General features: G+C 37.9%; 1 protein-coding gene across 5 annotated transcripts in view; it reads right to left on the bottom strand.

Annotated features, from left to right (window-relative positions):
• Window positions 1-25,211, bottom strand: part of EPHA3 (EPH receptor A3) — a 235,603-nt gene that overhangs the window by 157,832 nt on the left and 52,560 nt on the right. For all 5 annotated transcript variants that reach the window (XM_075515385.1, XM_075515413.1, XM_075515393.1 and 2 more), the window contains exon 3: window positions 79-739. In XM_075515385.1, coding sequence (XP_075371500.1) covers window positions 79-739 — 661 coding nt within the window. The remainder of the gene's footprint in view (window positions 1-78; window positions 740-25,211) is intronic.

Below are 25,211 nucleotides of genomic sequence, written 5' to 3'. Positions count from 1 at the left end.
CGACCCAATACACATAGTAGGGACATAAAGTGAAGCCCCTGTTAATAATTGAACTATGAACATGGAGCGCATTGTTACCTTGGCACGCAAAGCCTCTTTCTTCATAGCCAGCATTACACAAGCACTTCCCTATGGGCACTAGCCATTCTCCTTCTGTACTGCAATACATCTTGGGTGGCTCTTCCTCCTTGGAATGATTGACACAAGAACCCCGCACCTCCACCAGTGACTGGGAGTCCATGGGTACCGTATCTGGAAACATGGCGAGGTTCTTGACAGTGAAAGGGCACTTTTTGAAGTACACTCGCACCGAGACTAAGGCAACACACGCACCTACATCTTGAAAAGCCAAGTAAAAGCCTTTCCTGCTGACAGGCCCCACCTCGCGGACTTCCGTATTCAGCTTAAGAATTCGGTCCCCAAGATCCATTTGGGTGAAGCTCTCATCAGCCGCAATGGTGTCGATCTTTGTAAACTGATGCTCTCTGAACTTTACCAAATGGTCATCATCAGACTCCATATAATACAGATTGAAGGTCTCTTTGCAAGTGCCCAGAACTAGAGGGATACTATTACAGTCCCTCAAGGTAAACTTGAGCTCCACATATATCTTCTGAGCTGAATTGCGTGGAATCCAGTTTGTTCGCAGCCAATTGTTTTGACTATGATCCATAACATTGCAGACTTGGTAAGTTCTGATTGGAGTATAATGCTCATCAACCCCACTAATCTCTTCCCACTGGAAAAAAAAAGAAAAGACAAAAAAAAGAAAAAGGGAAATATTTTTAAGATAAATGATTATACCAATAAAAATCACAATTAGAGACAAAAGCTGTGAAAAAGCAAAAATCATTTTGCTTGGATATCACTGTAAAATAGACAACAAATTCTGGTTGAACTTGCACTTACTTTTTTCCTATTAAAACATATAAATATCTTAAATGAACACAGAATTCACCATTAAGAAGTCAGTTTTTACCAAGTCATTTCAAGGTGACATGAAAGAGATACTACAGCTGTTTTGCATTATTAAAACCCTGTGATTTCTTAAACTATATGCAGCGCTGTCCTTTCAATCATGACCCCATAAGTCTTTACTACAACCACACTCACCTCAAACAGAAGACGTTCACTAGAACACCACCACATTTTCAAGGTTAGAATCAAGTTGTATTTCAAAGATTAAACAAGATTTAAAATCTTACCAAACAAAAGCCAATGGCTCCCACTGAAATTTCATATAGTCACAATAAAATGTTACAGTTTTAAATTTATTCAAAGCATGACAATTGATTTTGCTTGGGATATATGTCCTCTGGACAAACAGCCAAGCTTAGCCCGGTTTCCAGAGTTACTAAAAATTACTGCCAACTCTGCTAATTCTTCTGTGGACTACACAGACTACGACGCTAAAACGGTTTTTGAAGAATACCTAGTCATCACTTGTTTTTACATCAGTCATCAGCCGACAAATTTACTTGACCCAGACAGGGAAGGAATGGGTTTCCTAGTTGTGAATTACTCATGTGCCAGTCCTACCTGATTTCTGAAGTCACACTTACTGGAGAGGAATACCTACCAATCACAGGAAAAAAAGAAATCCTACAGGGGTACTTAAAGTAAATATTTACTGTTAGTCATTTACCATACACAACTAAGTGACTTAAGATGCATCTTTCTTCACTTTCTCCCTGAATGGATGACTGGGACCAATTTTTTTGCTTTGTTTTTTTTTTAAGGTCATCATTCTTCAGCTTTTATCCACAGAAAAACTGTAGTTGTTCTACATTCCGAGTCTTAAAATGCAAAATGAAGAGTCTTACCACTAAAGCGCAGGAATTAAAACTCTTATTACAATGAACAATACCTGCTACAGAACCACAACACCGTTGAATTTGAAAGAAACCCTTCCAGATCTCCTAGCCCAAGCCCCTGCTCACGCAGGGTCAGCCAGAGCAGGTTGCTCAGGATCCTGTCCAGTCAGGCTTTTGAATATCTCCAAGGATGGAGACTCCACAGCCTCTCTGGGCAGCCTGTGCCAATGTTGGACTGTACTCAGAGTAAAAAGGTTGGTTCTTATGTTTAAATGGAATTTCCTGTACTTCCATCTGTATCCATGGCCTCTTGGCCTTTCACTGGACACCAGCGAGAAGAGTCTGGCTCCCTATTCTCTATACTCTGCCATCAGACATTGATGCACACTGGTAAGATACCCCTGAGCCTTATGATCTTCTGTTCTATGCTTCAAACTTAATTACACAAACAAAAGAGGTAAACTCCTACTGTGATAATGAAGCGCATACTAACAGAGCATACAGTAGCACAGCAGCTACAGAAGTCCTTGCTTTGCTGTCACCCACATACACAGCCTCTGCAAAACACAGAACTGCTGCCCCACACAACCAGATGCAGTGCAGCTGGGGAGCAGCAGAGGTTAAAACAGAGCTGCTGCATGGTACAAAAACTGGAGATGCGAAGTAGACAGAATTAAGTACGTTGTAAGAAATCACCGCCACTCTTGGGGGAAGAAGACAAAGAAGAACTTCTACCAGGAAAACATCTTCCCTCAAAAATCAAGTCACATCAATGCTACATTTAAGATCTCACTCTAAAGTTTATTCATTTTACATAAGCATGTTTTGCTGAAGGATCTTAGTGTACTGCAGAGCAAACATTGAGAGAGGAAAGTACTATTCCTGCTATACCGACAAAGAAACTGAGGTGCAGAATGTTAACTGTCTTTACAGTTTCCTGGTTTTGCACGACATGCATCACACACACACAAAGAAAGAAAAGAAAAAAAAAGTGGCCACATCAGAGTAACATCTGAGACTTCTCAGTCCCAACGCACTGACTTAAGGAAGTTTTGCTATGACAAAGAGCTGGTCTGCACGATGAAATTGTCCACGCACCACTGAAGATGTGATTTTAAATCATGCTATTAAACCAGTAGATAAAACCAGTATAAATACTCTTCCTTCAACTGAAACAAAGTTTATTTTAGTTCGCTTTACAGATCTGACTCTACACAAGTTTTATCTCTTCCCAACCAGTTCAACAGAGTTAAAAACACAGTCTTGGATGTGTATACAGCAGTTGAAATGCTGTAGCAAGCCGCAATATGCTACACTGCCAAAGAGAGCTAGCAGCACAGTAACTTTCTGAGTCAAAGTTACTACACTAGAGCTCATGGCCACTCGAGACCTGGGCACCACATGGCAGCCCATCATACAAGGATGAGCTCTGGCCTGCGTAAGAAACAGCTGGACCCTGGCTCCCAGCCTCTGCCAAATTCCCAAAACTGAGTGGCGGACCCTCCTCTAACAGATGTCCTTGTACAAGTACAGCCCCTGAGCCAATAATATAATCCTGTTGCAAAAAGCCATTCAGATGCCATTATTGCCTCCTATGAAGCTGGATGTACCTATTTAACTACAGGTCTCACCTGGACAAATAAAAATTCAGTTACAACGACTGGATGAAACTAGATAAGATTATATAATGAAACATAATTTTATGGACATTTAAAGCAGCTCACCCAATTCATAAATGATCTTATTATCTCTTCCATATAATTTCTAATCAGTTCAACATATTTTACATGTCCAGTGGGAGATAGAAACAAAACCAGGAACTTGCAGAATTTGAAACCTCTCCACACCAGATGTTATTTTTCTGGACAAGTCCCACTGCAAATTTTTTTTCAGAAGTTTCTTATCCAACATGCTCACACAGCCAGTTGAATGTAGATGTACGAATTGCACAACAAAGGTAGCACCCACTACTATGTTCTTCACCCAGAAGTTGCAACGTGCAATTATCACTTCATTAATCTGTAATGAAGACCAAATTGCTTCGAAACAATCGTAGCTTGCCATGTCAGTCCACTTACATAAACAACAAAATGTCAAGTCTACCATTTAATGCTGAAGCATTCAGCAATTCCATTGCTGAATGGAAGCACCAGCCTCACACTGGATGCTAACTTGACCAAAATACTTTCACTGTTACAAAACTAGGGAGATTGCAGCTATCACCTTAGAAAGAGTTAAGGTGAAATAAGTCACTGAAACTACAGGAAGAGTGTCCAAATCAGAACATGTCCTAGATTCAAGTAGATTCATGACTTCAGTAATTATTATGATCAAACTAAAAAACAAGCAGTTTTTGCTTGTTTGATCAAACAGGCATTGCTCAAACATTGCAACTTTTCCCAGTAAGTTATCATATTGCCATCCTCAAGTGATCTTTATTCTAAACAGATTATCAAGAACATCAAGAAAATTTCCCTTCCGTGACTCAGGAGTTTTTTATATTAAATGAAGTTTCTCAAACGCTTATATTTGTAATTGTTTTAATTTTTATTTCTGTACTTGTAATTCATGTATTGAACTTGCTCTGCGAAGTTACAATAGTTACAAAATTAATTTCTTTAAAAAAAATATATATATATATTCTTATTCCAGGAACAGAATCAAGGAGAGAAAAACATAAAACAAAAGGCATGTTGCTTAATAAAATACTGAATGTTTTCTTATTTAATCACTGTTGTGCATTGCTCCTGTGTTGATTTCAGGGGTTCAACTGAAGGTCAGTGGTCTTTCACTGTAAATCCTTATATATTACATTCATGGGGCATGCTACAATATAGGTCTTTTGAGGCATCATTTATAAAGGACTTCTCAGCCCAAACCTGTTTTGAACACACATAAATCAAAAAGTTCCATATTGTTTTATTGCTGCAAAACGCTAAACTCACGCCCACTTCAGATCAAGGGAAGACCACGCATGTCCTCTTTAATGCAAAGTCGTGCTGTTTTAGCATCTCTTATCCTTTTCCCAGTGTAGCTCTTGTAGAGCCACCTCCCCCTTACGGTGCACTTGAGCTCTGCTGCTTTTAGAAGGAAGTATCAGATAGTACCCAAACAAGACTATGCCTCTCAGCGTTTCTTTTCAGCACTAAAAATCTATTATCATTACATAGAGGACAAAAATCAATACGGAAACAAACCTTTAGTAGTTGAGAATGTATACTTTAGTTTTATAGAGAGGTACTGTCACGAAAACGTGCTGGCTGTTAAGAGGCTAAGTGGCAATAGGAAGCAAAGCTCCTGTGCGGTGTTGCCACATAGCCCCAGTATTACCATACAATACAATCCAGTATTCAGTGCAATTTTACTTTGTACAGGCATCATTCTGACCTATATGCCCAAACAGCTAGCTGAAATAACAGAACTACTAGGTAGGAGTTAAAAAGTAAAGGAAGAATTAGAAACAAAAGTATCTCAAGTATTTTAAACACATAAGAAAAATTCTGATTTGCTGGGTGGGTGGGAAGGGGGAAATCAGCTAAAAGAAAAGTCCAGAGTTACTATTTAGTAATTAAAGTGAGTCTTTGTATCTTAGGGCACAGGAAGAAAAGACAGCATTCAGACTGTGCAGGAACCTGGACGGCTGGGGCTAGAACAGCTCACAAGGCAGAGAGCTATAATAAATAATAGGAGACTGAAAAGTCATGAAGAGGAATTCAGCCAAAATGGAGGTGAGACAATGAAATGCAAAGAGAATAACACAACAGAGATATGAGACACACTGAAAGAAAACTTCAGATGTAAGGCAGATATTTACTTTATATAGGGCAACTAGATGGCAGAAAAGCACAAGCTTCTTTTCACCTTATGCATTGAGTCCAGCCTGCTGCAGTCTCAGCTTCCCCTCCTTCCACCTTCAGCTTCCCAGAACTATTCCCATCCCATGGAAAACTAGCAAGGGGTGAGGGGCTAATTTCTATTGAATCAACTTTCCTAAACAGTACATCATGCAACCACTAGTATTTCTGCAGGAACAAGAATGTAATGCAAGGGGCAAGAAAGCATCCAGCAAGAAAGTATGGCCACCCAAACTTAGTTACCATGGAAACCCACCTGGAACTCAAAAAAAAAATTCTATTTCTGAGGATACTGGATTTTCCCATACAATATTTCATCTTGTTAAGGCTTTGCTAAGAGAAAATAAGAACAGTTTATGTGTTCGTCCTCCAGACAGATGGAAAAGAAAAACCAGAAGGTATCAGAGGAATAAGCAGAAAGATGAAGGAGAAGCTGTCACAAGGAGACAGACAGGCCACACAGCAACAACAGCAGAGAATTTGGGCACAGGCACTTTCCCAGGAGTTAGGAAAGACCTAGAGAAGGCTACCTGAGCCAGGAAGGAAGGAACTGGCACTACATAATACTGAGGAGGAAGGGCGTTGGTGGGAGTTAGGCCGAGAACTTAAAGAAAATCTGTTGAGATGCTGGCGGAATGACTGTATGAAAGATCTGTACTTATACCGTGTAAATCAACACTGGTGGGACCCAAACCTAATTCTCACCTCAATTACATGCAATTACTTGGGTAACTCTGGTCCATGGGGCATTACACTTCAAAGGTGTCCCAACTGGCATTTCTTTCCTTCAGTACCGTGCAGCTACAGAACAAATTGATATTTATCACTCCTGGCTATGCTTAGACTGGAAATTAGAGGCTGGTTTCTAAATACTGGAAGAATGAAGCAACAGGACCATCTTCCAAGCAGTCCAATAGGGATGATAAATCCAAATTTTTTTTACGAAACAGATTTATAAAATTGTGTCAGGGATTTTATGACAGCATGATCAGGGAGCCGGAAATCTGAGGCTGTGATATGAGGCTTTGGGTGCTGGATTTGTTCTTATTGTCAAGAGGGAAGGAGCAGAAGTGTGACCACCATTTCGGAATTCACGTTATTACACAGTACTTATATCATATTACTCTAATGCCTTCGGGCACCTCCAACACTTTTGAAACATATCCAGGAGAAGTGCCATAGCACCATTCCCTCCCCAGCATGTAATCTGGTTTTTGAAAAGTGTTCTTTTGTTTGCTTTTCATTTTTGAAACCTTCTTTGGATACTGTTAATGGTAGGAAACAAGAGAGTGCTTTCAGTTGTATAGAAAAATCTCTCAGACCCCCAGTGAGAGGGTCTAACTCACATGGTCTGGTCATATTGACTGACAAAGTTGGGACAGAAAGGATTTTCTTTTCCAGAACAGATCTAGCAGAATGTGCTGGACTTCTGGCTTTGTTTTTTATCTTCCATTTTCTTTACAAAAGTGAACGGAGGCCATTTCCTAGGATGCCATGAGCAGTCTCACTAAAAAGTTCCCTCTCAATGTCGGAATCTAGGACATGAATGATCTCCTCAATTCTTTCATCCTTCCTGTGGCATACTTCAGTTTTTGTGGCTTTTTATCCTTCATATCAAAAATCTTAAGTTTGCATTAAGAAATTGAAGGCTATTTTGTGATTTACAATACAACACATATGCAACTGCATGATTCCAATACAGTAAATTTTAACTTTCAGTGTCACATTACTATAAAACCCCTAAACTATAAACTATACCATTCCCACTAAAAACGGAGTTTGATAATTTTTCAAGGCCCCTGTGGAACCCAGGCAGCTAACTCCGCAAGACTCCATTGGCAATCTCAGGCCATAGTCTAACAATATTTATTTACAAATTTATTTTCCATCAAGAAATTTGGTATGATGATGTAACTTGGTATGACTTGGTATGAGCACCATTTCAGGTAATGTCCAACTGTCCTTTAACATAAATTAATAATTCTAATAGTGGCTAGATGGGTCATAACCTAAACTACACAACCACTGTGCATGCTAGAACACAGACTGGGAATACAGTGCTGAGAAATCAGACGAAAGATAATAACTGAGTAAAATGACTTTGAAACCTCATGAAAACATCTTCATGTGCTAGGATGTTCCACCCTTGCTGAGCAGAGCTGTCAAATCATTCCTTATTTCTAAACTAATTTAAAGAAATGATTTTTTTTTTGGTCAGTGTAATTGCTTTTCACTATCTGTGAGGTGTTCACATAAGCTTCTACAGAACCACCACTGAAATTCTACCTGAAAAACACTTTTTGCTCTAATACTGAAAACTGACCCTGCTCTTCTCTACTGGCTCTTAGTATTCAATACAGTTTTTCAGCCAGCAAAAAAGAATCACCTTTATTATGCCTTGCCGAGCAATGACAGAAAAGTACGCGTTCCCGTCTATGCACGCTTTCTGCCTTCTGCTATTTATTCAAGCAATTCCCTTCCCAAACAAAAAGATCATTATGATAGGAATCTCACATTTCAGATAGTCAGTGCATGCAACTTTTCAACATTTCACTGACAGAATACCAACTGGCTAATAATCTTTTCTTTTTTTTTTCCCTCCCTTGGTTGCCAGGCAATCACAATAAAAACAGGTAAACAAACAAGCCGTGCCGTGAGCAATGGAATTAATGAAGCCCACTTTCCTACAAATCAGTGTCTCATGCTTGGCCTCCAACATGGACTCTGATGTCTAAAAAGGTGAGTGCAAAAAAGTCTCTTCCTCATGGGGAGCATTAATGCCATCTCTGTCTCTCTCCCTCTTCCTCCCTCTCCTCCTATTGCTTATTTTCATAAATATTGTAGGGACTTAAGCCTTTGGAGACCTCTGCTCCTCTATGAAACTGTTAAAATTCACCTCTGAATTAAAAAAACTATGAAGTGGGATCTTCCTTTCCCCTGTATATACACAAACTTAAGTGCATACATGTCTGTGTAGTTTCCATTTTCTCCAGAGATTATGCTAAAAAGAAGATAATGTCTTCACATACAGGCCAAGCATAGTATTTAAAACTAAGATTAGTGTAGACACTATGCATTTCTAGTAAGGTTTTAATTGGGGGGGGGGGGGGGGGGGGGATCTACATTTGCAAGCAGAAAATCAAAATGGCCAAAATGTTCTGTTATGAGCTTAAAGTTAGGCATATGAGGGTTTCATAGAGCACTTAGAAAATGCTGAAATATTCCCAAGCTGCATAATACAAGTCCAATTCCTAAAAGTACTGAGATCACTGATCAGCCGGTATTTGAGATATTACTCTATATTATACTAATACCATTTAGAATTAGTATTTTCCTCAGTGAGTAATTTTATATGAAATTAATAATTTTTTAACAAAAGGAAAAAAGTTACAGCTGGCAGTTCAGTAGAAGTCCTGAGTACAAGCTTAAAGTAGACATTCCTGGCAAAAAGTTATTTCCAATGGAAATAAGAGATTGACATAAAGAAGTATTTGACATATTTTTTTCCAGTTTTTCCAGAATTACATTTCTGGCACAAAGAAATATATAAACATTAAATTCATTTTCTTATTTTGGAAAATGGAAGTGCTACCAACAAGCATTCTTAACCAAAGAAATTCCGTTCCAATGACACCCTTGTCAAGTTGATATTACATCAAATTGTTCTGTATATTTGTTGCTGTAATCGTTACACATCCTTCAGTGTTACACGATGCTCTCTGCTATTTATCTTAAGTGTGGGAAATTAATCCTCACTGATATAAATCTTTCATTTGCTTTTTGGTGTATCTCTGACACTTGCCTAAGAATCCTCGATCCTGCTCTCACGGGACATTTGCCATTAATTTTAATAAGAGCATGAGCATAGCCTGAGTTGAAAAGATGAAAAAAACCCCCGTATCTCCCAAGAAAGATGCCTTGTTATAAGCAAGACTTTCAGAAAGGACTAAAAACTGAAGAAATAATACTGGGGGGGGGGGGGGGGGGGGGGGACGGGGACGGGACGGGACACAGACCACAACAAAAAAGACAAATCATCACCATCACAGACATTTGTATTTTTATAAAGGAACCCAAAACATCTACAAGTCATTTTCTGACAACTTTGTGTTTGTCACCTTAATTAACTGAAAAGATAATTCATGTTCAGTATGAAACATCTGACACACCTTATACCATGGCAACATAGCAGGCCAAGATTGAATGTTTCAGACATGGGAATATTCACCACTTATCTAAATAACATTTGTATTGGGTTGTTTCGGGTTTTTGTTTTGTTTTTTTTTTGTTTGTTTGTTTGTTTTTTGGGATTTTTTTTTTTGTTTTGTTTTTTAAAAGAACTTTGCATGACAGAGTTTGACCTAAAAATATTTCATATTTCAGGGAATTGTATTATAATTAAACATATATGTATTTCAGTCTAACACTTTCTTTCTCTGTTGCATACTGTCCAATATTTCAAACATTTGCATCATGCTGAAGCACACATTTGGGAAACAGGTTGCAGGATTTAAGACAAAATGAATAACTTTGACACCTCCTTTGTTTTAGATCTTCTGTTGACTTTTTTTACTGTAACGTTAAATACTTCCAAATTCGCATCAGTAAGAGAATCAAGCTTTGACATATGTTGAACATGATTCTAACGTATCCTACTCAACTTCATAGCCAACACACAGAGAAAAAGGACTTTTTCAGTTACTTGAAAGTAAAAACGTATTCAAGGAGAGATTTCTATAAACAACAGCCAAAATTCTGAGGAGGAGTGAGGAAATCAAACAGCCAACAAAAATTAGCACACATTTTAGGACAGCTTGAGACTAGGAGTAAAATAATTCAAATCTAAATGAGAAGTGGAACCTTCCCATATACTATATAAAAGTTTAACAAAATAGTAACAGGATGCAAGAGCCCTGAAAGCTTGTTATTAACAAAAACCCTGTAATGACCATATCAGAAGAATGCATACCAGACCAGCTCATCAATATGAAAACACTTTCCTCATAGCATCACCAAAGGTGCTGATGCAAGGCCCATAAATACCAATCAGCTGAGATCAGCAGACAGAAAATGATCCATTTTGGGAGTTTAATAAATTTAGGAAGTACCATGGTAATTTTCTTCTATATTTGGCTTTCAAAAGTCAATGAAATCACCTGCTGGTACTGGGTCTGCCCCAGTTTTTATTTTTAGGTTTTTCAAAGTTGCAGATGAAAGAAGAGGAAGTCGCATTGCAAGAGTTTTCCGCCTAAGTTACACACAGTGAAATTACCATAACAACCATCGCATAATCCCTTCTAAGACACAGACTTTGGTACACTTTATCCTAATGCTGTTTTATTAGTCTATGATTTTACATCAAGCAGTCATAACTGTTAAATGAAAAAGCTCCACTGCGATGGAAAACAGAATCATAGAATAGTTTGGGTTGGAAGGGACCTTTAAAGGTCATCGAGTCCAACTCCCCTGCAGTGAGCAGGGACATCTTCAACTAGATCTAATAAGTATATAAGAGAGAATTTAAGGTTGAAAGAAGGATATATTGGTATAAAATTACACACAACAATATTCAGTCTAAGATCCGTGTAGTATTACCACTGTGTTCTTCTGCCTCTCTGCTCAGTTATCCACTGAAGTCTTCACAGGAAGGTGGAAAGGGGCGAGAACCTCCTCCCTCTACCTGTTACAGCTGCATCATCCTCTGCTACCTACAGCACAATATATGTTGCCACAGTGATCTGAGTATTTTTCAAAGTAAATAAACCTCATTTCACCACAGCATAACGAACATGTACATAACTTAACATAAATCTTGACCCTCTTCCTCTCTCAACTGGGAAACAAAGACATCAAACGTGTTGGATGCACTAATGTCTCTTAGTTTTTAAAGAACCTTCATCTAGGAAGTAAAATAACATAATAAATAGCGTTAAGAAAAAAAAGTGCAACTGTGTTATAGGTACTCAGCACACATAAACACACAATATTTGAGAAAGTAGAGTACACACCCTATCATGGGAATACTAGACTAATAATTAAACTAAACTGCAGAAAGATACGTGAAGCCATCTTTTTTCCCCACCTCTAATTGCTGGACAGCTGAGTACCTCATCATCAAACTTGTAAGGACAGCTGATTCTCACCCTTTCCAAGCAAAATCCTCTAAATCACAGTGAGGTAAAAAGGTCACTACAATGAGGAAAACATCTGACTGTCTAACTTTCTAACAGACATCTGAATCCAGCACTGAAATGCCCATTCAGAGCTTGGACAAGCGAAACACAGACAGCTTTATTTTTCTCTAGGCTGCATGTCTCCTTGAGAAACAGGTTTCAATCTTATTTATCTCACAGGTTAAGCAGATTTTCTGGGAAGTTCTCAGCACAACAGTCCCCATGGTTGAAATCTGTACTGAACTATCGATCACATACAAGTACCTTTCATCCATGAGCACTGTACAAACTAGGTAAGATTCAGCCTTTAAGCATAGCTGTTTCAGAGATGGAAATAAGCAGCTGTGTACAATGGGTACTTCAGCAAGCAGAATTTTATCCAAGATGGAACTCACCCAAGGTTGTGGGCATGGTAATCTGGTGAAAAATTGTCTTCAGCAATTACAATTAGAGATGATTTCACACTTCATATTAGACGTAACACTTTCAGCTATATGGCTTATAACAGTAAGCTCCTGTTAATATTTAACAACAATATGAACAAAAAGCATTGGGTCCTCCAGCATTACCCTCTGCTTCACCTAAAGCACTACCTCTGGATGTAGCCAGACAAGTACTGATGGCAAACCTTTAGAAAGAAAAGATCGTGGCATAGTCATTCAAGGATGGAAAGAAGCCAGTTATTCTCCAAACTATTTGCTGGTTAGGTATGTCTGAAGATACCCCTTGTCCGCATTTATGCCTCAGTTTTCTAATACACAGAATAGGAACAAATTAATAGTGGGGAGATATATTTGTTACTATTTCAGTTATTACTTGGACTCTAACAAAGAGTCGATCATGCCGTCATAAAAAAACCCCAAACCATTAGCAAATGGTTTCAGAAGCAGCAGCAAGCAGGAATTTTTAAGCATGAAGCCATTACTTAAGTAGGAAAACACCACCACAACAGAGAAAGTGAAAAACATTTGTGGCACAGGAACACTTAAAAATTCACATTTGAAAAGCCTCTGCAGTTTGTTGCTTTGTATTTGCCAGCAAAACACATAAACACAAAAGTATTTACATCAAAATGCACAAAACAGGTGCATAATATAGCATTTCCTTGGTACAGTCAGTCTTTCAAAACAATGTATTTTTACACAATGGCATTTCCTACAGAAATCCCAAACCACCCCATGTTCCCCTATTGTCATTAACACAACACTGAATGTACAGTGAAATTCAGTAGTGTTGTGCTGAATGTAACTGTAAAAAGCACCAGCTGGCTGTATTAGAAATGGCATTCTTCCAGGTCTCAAATGTCTTATTTATATACAATGGAATCCTGCCAGCTGTTTAATATTTAGGGCTAATAAATATAATTGGCAGTACTACTGCACAAGGACAAGTAACACAAATACACATAAAACTACTTCCCAACAGAAAAACTGATTTGTTCTCAGATGATTAAACCAAAGATGGATGCAGAGTTCTGAGCAAATTTTACATAGCTGTCTTTTTTCTTTAATCTAAACAGTATTTGCTTGTTTTCTAAGCGCAAAACTGAACAGAAAAAAGTAGCAGGCATTGCTATACCAGCTGCTCTGAGACCAACATAGCCTTCAACCAGTGTCTTCCACAGACCGTGAGTAAAGAGAAATTGGCAAGGACAGTGTGCTGAGGTAGAGACACAGGACACAGCACAGGTTTCTGGGCTGGGGGACAGTTCATCATTCATTCCACAGAAAGTGCTGGATCACTCCAGAACACAGTCAGACTGTACCAGCCAGTCCAGAAGTGATACTTACTCCCATGAGCAATTCCTCTGTGCAAGCGCAGGACAACTTTACCTCTCACAAGCAGATTAACTCCATGTTGAGTGGAAGCTGAGTACAATGCATCTGAGAACGCAAACATAACAGAGTTGCCCTATGGACGTGCTCCAAGATTTGTGTCCCTATTTCCAGCTTTCTGACAGACTTGATGTCAGCAAGGCCACTACATCGTTGCCAAAGTAACACTGCAGCAGATTACTGCTGAATGTAGTAGTCTTCCCTCCAACTCAAGAGCGTCGACAAATCCAAAGAGTTGGGTCCCGTTACAAGCAGCTTTACAGATTCTGAGAAAAGCTTCATTATCTGTGGTCTCCAACGTGATAACCGCCTTTAAGATCACAGCACTGGATGTAAACCTGCACAGCAGACAGCGAAAGGCAAGTACTGTGACTCTTTCCCTTCTGTAAGGCCTTGATTCCCCCAAAACCTTCTTCAACTCCCTGGCACAACCTAGATGGAGAACTAATCTAGAAATGGTAAAGTTTAATTTGTGTGAGTGAAGTGTAGTTAATGCTTCATAACTTCATATGAGAGAACAATTTAATCTGAAAACTCACATGACTTCCATGACAGATGGAGCCCACAGCCAATTCCATAAAAGGCTACTCAGTGTAATTACCATCATTTAGAGGCATTTGGGTTGTTTTGTTTTGTTTTTACATGCCAATACTCTTTTTGGATATTCCTCAGCTAAGCAGAGTTCCACACTCACACATCTCCATGCTCCCATCTTCAGCATCATTTCTTAATAACAACTTGAAGAGTCGTTCTTTTCATTCATCAGTTCACACTTTCATTTAAAACTGCATTATTAAGTATAGTTACTTAAGTTGTGTTCACAGTCATGACTTCCAGCAGAAAAATGTTAAATAGGCGTACACTAATGTTAGTCATTAACTGCCACTTCTTCAGCCTCAGCTTCAACACAGCTGATGCAAACAGCTATGGCATCCCATTGCCTAGATGCTCCCTTTCATACAGATCTTCATCCAGTGTCCAGACTTAGCTCTCCTACATCCCTGCCACGTATTTCAGCTCTAGCAATGACCACAGCATAAACTGCCTTCCTTACCTTAGCTGTACACCAAGAGCTTTATCTTTCAACTTCTTTATTCAGGCACTGAGGAAGGCTTGTATTCAGAACCAGCATCCTTACTCACACAGAATGGCTTTCTGTCTGGTAGACAAAAGGTCTCATCTAAGGACTAACATGGCCCCCACCTCCCTACATCAGCTCAGAATCAACAAATTGAACCTGTGACAACAGGTTAACAAAAGTTCATCAGCAGGTCTGCTGTTAACAAAGTACGTGAAGTACTTAATACTATGATCCTCCTATAATAAGTCAATAAAAGCCAACATTTTTCCTCCTAAGATTGCCTTTTTATTCCTGTAGAAGGCAACTCACACACTCTTTTCTTAAAGGAAACATAATCTGAAATCCTGTCTCTGCCATCATATCTTCCCTTTAATGGGGATAAGCCAGAAACAGTGATGAGATGTACCTGAAAAGCATAACATTGTTTCCTCCAATCCCTTGCTTGGGAAGTAGTACAAAAATGGCAATAAATAAAAATAGATTTAAAAAGTAATACCTGTACTATCACATAGGGTCTTGAAAATTAAGCGCATGTTGAAATCAGAGAAGAGTCATTATGCTTAAAAGGCTAAGTTAAAAATACCTCTAAAAAGGTTATTATTCTTTTGTCAACTGCTGGGTCAAAAGAGTAGTAATAATTATAACTTTATTGTAATTCTATAGAAATCAATTTTCTCACCATGCAATTAGGGAAAGTTAGTTCTATGCACATATTTCCATAGTTATTTCAATTGAAAAATATGTTTAATACAGGAACTCATAGCTTGACATTTCATATTTTCTAAAGATAAATTCACTTCAGTTCAACAAGAAGAAAGTAATTAGACTGGGAATTCTGGAGATAGTCCAGATATCTTCTCAACCTCTGGCTAAGTTGCTCTTAATTTCTCAAGGCTCTGAAACATTATCAAACAATTACTTTTCATATGTCAAGCTAGGGATGAAAGAGGAACTCATGCCTAATTTGAGATAAATAAACAGAAGTAACTCAACCAGGGTTTTAACCAAAGACTCCTGAGGAGCAACAGCATTAGCTAATCTTCACAGTTCTATACTATAGCAGTAAGTTGGAGATGCATCACTTTCTAAAAACTCTGTTCATTATTCGAGAAACTGTACACATTGGGAACTGAAAAAAAAGTAAGCATGTCATGGAAATAAGTAGTTTTACATGTAGGAAAAAAACCAGTTAACCATAGTCCTATAGCCATTGGGCAGCTTTCGGGTTCAATCAGTTCGTCTTGGGTAAACAGAAGTTCATTAGATAAAATAGCTCAAACACACACACACACAAAAAAGCCACCTTGAAAGAAATCTGTTGTTTACACCATGTTACCTGTGTCTTGCACAGGATCTTTGCTGTAGACCTAGGTCATAGGTCATTGCAAGCCCAAGCAGAAGTCAAAGGTCTCCTGGGAATAGGATACATGCAATACTAAAAGTATTGTCATATTTTAGAGAAGCCTCACAAAGAAACTCAAATTCAAATCTTATTATATAGCTATACTCGTATACTTACTATGTGGGAGGTTGACAGACATTAGCAGGAACACAAACTCCTGACCTATAATCCTAAGAAAATTCCTCCATAAGACCTTGTATGCAAATATGAGGTTTATATTTCATTTTCTAGCTTACTATGGTACAGTGGAGCATGATGTGCTTCAAGAGCTACACTAATTATTATCAGTACTATCAATACCTTAATGCAGAAATTAAATATGGTTCAGAAAATTACTCTAAAGCTAAACAGGGCTCATTAGCTGTAATACTGAAAAAAATTCTATAGCTTACTTTTATTTACTCAAGCTTCATTTGTTTTGCCATAACTAGCTTGGCTATAAACATACTCAGTAGTACAGCACTGCAGTTTTTGTATTCAAACATTCAAATTGCCTCACTTCTAGGTCCTGTGGTTCAAAAAAAAAAAAGTTAACCTTGCACTGCTCTAAGACACTGATTACGGACTGTGAAAAGCTCAAAATGAAAACAACCGCACAAGAGAGAGGTTTTTCTTCCACAAACATTATTCTAATTTTAACAAATTTCTTCCACAGCATTAAACATAAATGAAAGCCTGCTGGAATGTGTATTGATAAATGTGAGTGAGTGTGACTCCGTTCTCTGCATTTGTGACTGCATAGGGAAAAACAAACAAACAAAAAACCAAACAAACAAAAAAACAGACAAGGATTTCACTGTTTTATTTATTTTGATGAATTGTGGCTCCAGAGGTTAAAGACTATGCAGAACCAGAATACAATGAGACCCTCTATTTGGCCACAAGGTAGCCCCGCAGTAGTAACCATATGGTCTTCCATATTGTCCTGACAATGACCTCAACAGTAATGGGTGAATCACCACTCAAAGGATAAGAGACTAACTAACCTTCACACTATCTCATTTCCCTGGGCTTTTCCTAAAGGTCAGGAATTGTGTCAAGTTATTTATGCTTCTGATAAAAAAGATTCAATCTCAGGACTCTGAGATAAGCCCATCACACACTTTCTATGTGAGTTAAGTCTTTGAAGTCCCATAAACCAGAAGATAAAAATTACATTTTAATATACTTGGTTAGGAAAGCTACCATATGTAGGTAACTGTCTTTCAGATCTTCAGCTTTAGTCACTTGCTTCTCAGTGTCCGTCTGAATATGTTGTGAGAACGAAATTCAAAGCCCACACGTTTCTAATGGAGAACCTGAGCTGTCAAGAATCCTTGCCATTGCTGGAATCAGAACTCTCCCTTACAAGATGGATGAGACCTAGTGAGAAACCCATCACATGAAAACACTTGGAATGGCTTCAAGCCACAGGAAACAGGAAAAATTCAGTATCACTACTGATTTATAACCCATGAAATACAGCTAGTAATACAGATTTACTGATATGCAATAAAGTTCAAAAGTGCATTTCGTAGTTGTTTCATATTCACATGTCCCAGAGCCAACATCCTAATTGGCAATGTTTTGGGAAATGAGAACTACAGCTTGAACCCCATATACCACTTACAGCTTACAACAGCAGAAAATGAGATGGAGAACGTAGGAAGCTGATAACCATAACACACAGAATTCCATTTTTGAAATGATAATGAACAAAATTATTACTGATGAACCTCTGTGGTGCAATGGCCAAAATCAAAGGAGTTAGGCAAAAAAACCTGAAGTGTTAAATGTACACATTGTCTTTGATGACACCAAAACCCATATTTCGTATACCAAAATTTCAAGTGGTAAGACTAATAGTTCTGTCATGAAAATAGTAATTTGCCCCCCAAAGCAGCCCAAAAATACAAATTTGTTTGTCTCTATTTCATTTTGTTGGGGGGAAAAAACAAACAAAAAAAACCCACATATTAAACAACGGCACGATCTATAACTAAAAAAAATGACAACATATCTTTGAATTCATGGAAGTATTTTATCCAGGTGATGCTAAATACACACTTTATGCCCAGCAGTTTTATAATTTATGCATTAAACATTCCAGAATATTCTGGTCTGCTAATTTTAAATGCAATATTATCTCATACTAAATGAAAAACTGTGTTTATTGTAATTACACTGCACCTATTTCATTCCAGAAACAAGAATATTTCCAACAGGAAAATCATTCTGTTGCCTTTATTGATAAATCAGCAATTATTTACTTAAATTGAATATAAAAAGTCAGTGAAAATACTGAAAAATCATGCTTCTCAAGCCTGAATATAACTTATCCAGATTTAACACTTCATTCATTATATGTAGAGATTTTGGAAAGAAAAAAATAAAATATTATTTACATGTCTACTTACATGTCTATTATTTACATGTCTACACAACAGTCTTAGAAGACATTGCTTAGACTTAGAAGTATTGCTAAATATAATTGTGTGGACAGAGAGCCTAAGTAGCTAAAAATAATACAAGATTTTTTTTTTTTAAAATAATGAAGCATCATATTTCATTATAAAGGACATACTCTATATCCCACATATATCTATTTTGTATATTAATTTATCTTAATTAAAGCATTTTTGAACTCTATGAAAACTCAGTTTCCCACAAAAAATGCTGGACTGACATGACAAGACAACAGCCTTCTGCTTTGAAAAAGGGCAACAAGAGTAAAAGCTCAATTTAGTTATTTATACTACCTTTCACATATGCAGGCTCTTGAATTCAAGTATAAAACTGTAATTTTGTTCTTGAGAGTGTTTTTTTTTTTTTCTTTTTGCACTAGCAGGCAGACAGTACTTCGAAAAAAAGCCCAAACTTGGTCTCTGTTTACTCTTGCTTGCTGTTGTTCAGGGGTTACATATTAGTTTTAGCAATGGTTTTGCTTTATTTCCTAGAGGTGTATGGGGGACAGACAAGAAAAGCAAGCAAAACAGTTTTCTAGGTAGATGTTTGACAAAGTTGTTGTAATCTTAGCAAAGAAACAGAAACATCAGCATGCAATGTACATGATTAATCACACAAAGTCTCATTGTGAGCCTCCCACAGCTGAAATTTGTTCACACAAAACATTCCAATGATATCTATGAATGATCCCAGTTTCAACAAACTTTTTTTTACAGAAGAAACCTAAATGCACAGAACAAATTATAAATTGTTTGTACTGCTTTATCTCAAAAGGCAAGGATATTTTTTCCAAGCAGAAAGAAAACAAAAAGACAGATTTTAGGGAAATATAAAGAAAAGTTAAAAATTTCAGAAGCCTAGGTGGGAGAGAAGAAGTGGGGACAAAAGGATGTCAGGCTTACAAGACTAAGCAACAGAGAGAAGGACAGTAAGTGACAAGAAATGAGGAAAGAAGAATGCTGCTGCAATCAGAAAAGGGAAAAGAATAAATGATGATATAAAATCCAATGCAAAAGCGGGTATGATTCAGAAGCTATTATGGACAAAGGAGTCAGGGAAAGAAAGCTGTAACTGAATCAAGTGAGAGACTTAGACACAAACAAAGAATGCAAGTTAGGGAAAAAGCAGGCATTGTAAACATAAAGCTGGTAGTCTGTACAGGAACTATCCCCAGCCACCTGGAAGTGTGGGGAAGAAGCAGAGAGACCAAGGTCTGGATCAGCAAGTAGATATAATGAAGGCCAGAGAGAGATGGTGGAGCAAATTCATGCAGCTTTCCAAAAGCTAGGAAGGCAACATCTAATTAAATCAGAAGGCTGTGAAGGTGACAGAATATGGAGGCAACACACTCATTTTCTTTGGAGCCAAGCTGTAGTCTGACTACAGCAAACTGGATACCTCCACATGCAGAGCATGGCAATTTAGATAACAGTGATAATTTTGCAATATTTAAGATGGGACGTTTTGGACACGAGTTTGGTTTTTTCAAGATTGTCTAACACAATGTTCTAAGGCATAATTTAAAATTCACTTACTGCCAAGACACTGTCCTTCAGAAATAATCACTGCCTGACTACTGTAACACCAAGCTGAAATTAAAACACTACAAACAAAATACCTTGCCAAACTACGCTTTATCTGATGTCTTTTTCTTGTGAAGAGTACAGAAATGTGCGTGTGACCTCCAACCACCACATGGAAAACTGATTGAACTTGCACAGTAAGTGAAGTCACGGCTCTACAACACCTTAACTGCTGATGCTGCTCTGCCCTACTCCTACCTTCTCTTCTGCTTCCTGCATTCATGTTAAAGTGGCAATGCAGGGAGCTGATACAGGGAAAAATCCATCTGAATGTCAACCTGGCAAAAACACACCAAAACCAGACCAAAGGAGAAAAAACAAAAACAAAAAACAAACAAAAAAAACAAAACAACAAAAAAACCCCCCACCTAAATAAAGCCACAAGAGTGGCTACTATGATCACAAAGTGTTAATACCAGTTCCAAGGTTGGGGCAGAAACAGAGGGATGGGGAGCAGGGAAGACCTAGGGAACCACAGGCTGGTCAGCCTCCATCCCTGGGAAGGTGATTGAACAACTAATCCTCGGAACCATTTCCAAGCACTCAAAGGACAAGAAAATCATCAGGAAAAGTCAGGATGGCTTCACCAAGGGGAAGTCATGCTTGACCAACTTGATAAACTTCTATGATGAAATGACTGTCCTAGTAGATGAGGGGAGAGCAGTGGATATTGTCTACCTGGACTTCAGGAAGGCTTTCGACACTTTCTCCCATTAACACAGTCACAGAGAAGCTGATAAGTAGATGAGTAGACAGTGAGGTGGACTGAAACTGCCTGAACAGCCAAGTTCAGAAGGTTGTGACCAGTGGCACAAAGTCTAGCTGGAGGCTACTAATTAGCAGTGTACCCCAAGTGTCAATAATGACTTCAATCTTGTTCAACATCTTCATTAATGATCTGGATGATGGGGCTGAGTGTACCCTCAGCAAGTTTGCTGATGATACAAAACTGGAAGGAATGGCTAATATGCCAGAGGGTCATGCTGCCATTCAGGGGGACCTTGACAGGCTGGAGAAATAGGCTGACAGGAACCTCATGAAGTTCAACAAAGGGAAGTGCAAAGTCCTGCACCCAGGGAGGAACAACATACTTGGAACTTTTACTTAGCAAAATTGGATTACCCTGCCCATAAGCACATCATCAGTTCACCATGACCCAAACATAAGCAGCTACGTTTGGTAAAAAGACACCTAGATCCACATACTTGCTTTCTAGTTCCCCTTCCACACTGATATCACTCTATATACTGCAGCAAAGAGTTTATAACAGATCCAGCACTGCTGGTTTCCTGCACAATTTACAGAGCGACCTCATTCTGATTCTCAGAAGAGCATCCTGTGCCTGGCACAAACCATTTGACCATGCAAGTGAAGTTGTCCATCTCAGCAATAGTACCAGCAAGCACAGCACAAACCTCAGTAAAACAGTACCAGCGTGCAGGTGATTTAAGGTTAAATCAGTAAATTGGTAACTGCACTTTACAGCATCTGTACGCATACAGGTCACAGAGTTGCTTCTTTAAATTATGATAAGAGAACTGTGACCTAAACCAAGGATGAGAAACAAGAGTCTGTACAGAATACCTGCGCGAGGTCTTTTGCTCTCACATAAAAGCACTTTCACAGACACCTTCTTCTATGATCCCTCAGACCCAATCAACAACATTTTCTGTTCCACAAGTCTGTACCCTAAGGGCCCCATCCCCTTCATCAGCAGGGAAGGTATTCTCACTTCACAGTAGGAACAGAATTTCTGTTAACTCTTTCCAGGCTATACATGGCAGTCATTTATTTAAACAGTGCTATTTCAGTCATGACAGCAATTTTGGGGTGACTGCACATGTGTGATCCAAGTAGGGAAGAATGAAATGAGTCTGCATTAACAACTTCTCATTCATGACTCTAAAGAACAGTACAAGCAAGCATGTCCAGCTGTTCTCCTAATTAAGACAATTTGGTCTTTAACAGATTTCTGTGGTCATCGGAATATATAGGGTAACAGAGATGTAAGAAAGGGTTTTTAAAAAAAGACAAGATCAAGTATCTTTTACAAATAGAAAGAGACATTCTCTGCATAACACCAGAGATTAAAAAAAATATATATATATATCACTTTTGGGGGTGGCCAAACTCATGTCATCAACAGTATACACAGCCACCTGCTTTGCTGGAGAAAAGCATAAGAGACAAAGACTGAGATAGCCCTGTAATGATGGGCAGACTTCTACTCATTCTAGGATGATGTAGCTGAGGACAATATTTGGGAAATACTTAAATACTTTTTTTTTTCTTTTTTTTTTTTCCTTTTGTTTGTTTTAAACTGGGGGAAGAGAAAGATGATAACCATACCAGTGTGACAGAATTCCCCTCAGCAAAACAGAGGTGTGACAAGTTGAGAAGGAGTCAGAACATATGAATGATGGTCATGTAAGAAAATTGCATGCTAACACATGCCCCATCATCACATGCTTCATTCTAAAAAGTCTGGCTAGTTGTCTCACAGACAGCATGTGAAATGAAAAGCAATACTCAACAGACCTCAGCCTCACAGAATAATCATCCAGCAAGCAAATAATTTCAAAAATCGTAAAGAGATAGATGATATTCCTTACAGTGAAGACTAACCTCCATCACCTGTGGCACATGTATCTGTGGAGGGCTATGGTATACCTGTGCTGAAATGATCCTTTGCATCAAATCTTAGAATACAACACTGCACACTATAGAGCTGTATGAAAAAAGGTCTTGCTGAGTTATTGCAATATTGAAAATGTGTAATGGCAGAAAAGTAGTTTGAATTACCTACCTCACAGCAAGCTTGGGAAAAAGCACAGTACAAAACTAGCAGCTAAAACCGCTAGCAGGAAAGCAGCCTATGCCATTTTTGTTCAGGCTGTGTTGTCACTATAAAAAGCCCTTCTTTTCCCATATCACTACTGAACCATTTGGAGGTCACGTTCCCTTTATTGCAGGTCTTCTGGAAGAGTAGCAGATCATGAAGAGACTGGAAGAGTTTTTCCACTTTAGAAAGCTGCAGTACATTATTTTTAGGCACTCAAACAACATTTCTTTTGGCATATAACACCTGCTCCTGTGCTTTACATCTTTTAACAGTCGGAATAACAATCAACCAAATCGCCTACAATGAACAATGTAAACACCCTAGCATGAAACTATGCTAGTTAAAAATTAGTTTCTAAATTTTCAAAACAATCTTATTCTCTACATTGATGAACTTAAATATTTGTATAAAAACAATCTGTCCTGCAGAAATGACCTAAGATCCATGTTGTGTTCCTGTTTTATGATCATAAAATATAGCACTAACTTAAAATTAAAGATTTAGCTAGAATTAAAATTATTTACAATGCACTAAATGACAAAAACTGAGACTTACACAATAAAGAATACAGACAGATTGGTTGTGGAAAAAGGAAGAACTCTAAGAAGTATCTGCCCTACAAAGTAGGTCACCTACAGAAAAAAAAAAAACCTTTAATGTTCCTGACAGTGGGATAATGGCATTTTTTTGTAGGACATAAGTTCAGGAAAAAGTATTTTTACTGCTACATTTATTACTTGAAAAGTGATAGTACTAAGAAGGAACAATCCCATTGTGCAAGGCATAATAGGAATATGTAAGAATGACTCATCTCTGCCCAGAAAAAGCTTTCAGTCTGAATGGTACATGCTATTTTATAGCATAGATTTGAGAAAGAGGGTCCCATGCCTTTTTACAGTGAATTATCACAATAAGAAGAATACAACACATCTCAAAACGGAAGTCCATGTTTTATCGGTCTAAGTGTCCTGGTTTACAGTAACTGTAATGTCCTGGTTTAAAGTAACTACAAATCAAAAATCTCAACTGGACATTTCTGTAACATTTGAATGCAAATGCTTGTACATACAAATGGACAGAGTCAGCTTTTATGCCACTATTTTCTGGAAACTGAAACCTTAGCTAAGACGACATAACTGGATTAAGTTTGAATAAAACCATCTTTCTGTTTCTGCTACCAACACTCATCAACCAATATTTAGCCAACAGAAAATATACGTTACAAACAATGCTAGAAATTAGGTCACACTGAAATTTTTCACTAAAATAACTTATTGATAAAAACAAAAACCTGATCCCGTTTGGGGGCAATCAAAACTATATAGAGATTCCAGGCACTAGATTTGACTGAAATAGTAGAGAAAAGTTGAACAAAGTGTCAAAAGAATATTTTGTGAAAAGCATTGTTTGCTTTCATGGTCTTTAAAAAAAAAAAAGTACCTGACAAAAAATGTTTGATGTTTTTTGTCCTACAGCTGTTAAGGAAAGTATTAAGCATGGCACGATGTTAAACTTTTATACAAAAAAAACTGAGATCCACAAAACTATACCAGTTTAAGTTAACCTGTACATTTTTTTTGGTTTTACTTTAGCCAGAAAGTTTCAAACAAACAATCCAAAATCTTACTCTTTTTCTAGGGGAGTAAAATACATTATTCAGCACTCACGTAAAAAATGAAAAAATGTACCAAACTTTCTGAAAGTCACTAACTTCTGAGCAGAGTATATTGTAACATAATGCAGGAAATAACATAGGAAATATTTTATTTGCCTAACAACTTCATATTAGCCCACTCTTTCACTATTCTATTTATTTTCCAATGAAGAAGAACTGGTTTCCTTAGCAATAACTTCTTTTGGTATTCTGTTGGTTTATCTTTGCTTTGTTTCTCCTTGGTTACTCTTTCTCTTTTTAAGGAGAGGAGTGTGGGGCAAGCACAAGCCAGCAGCCCTTAAGTGATATGAAACATTTGCCTGTTCAGTCAGACAGCAAAGCCCCTTTAAGTACACTTTGCATAAACAGACCTTTAACAGCCTTGCAATTATCAGTAATTTGAATCAAGTGACCAAAGCAAAGGTTAACTTGGAGTAAAAGAAAGCATGGCAACTAATTAATATGTCAAAGTAGCACTCTCTCTTCTGAAACAGTTAATGAAGCTTACGAAGGACACACGTGTGCCTT

Source organism: Mycteria americana, chromosome 1, assembly GCF_035582795.1.
Source record: "Mycteria americana isolate JAX WOST 10 ecotype Jacksonville Zoo and Gardens chromosome 1, USCA_MyAme_1.0, whole genome shotgun sequence".
Taxonomy (NCBI): domain Eukaryota; kingdom Metazoa; phylum Chordata; class Aves; order Ciconiiformes; family Ciconiidae; genus Mycteria; species Mycteria americana.
The sequence above is the reverse complement of the archived record's forward strand: the minus strand, read 5'-3'. Positions and strand labels throughout refer to the sequence as shown.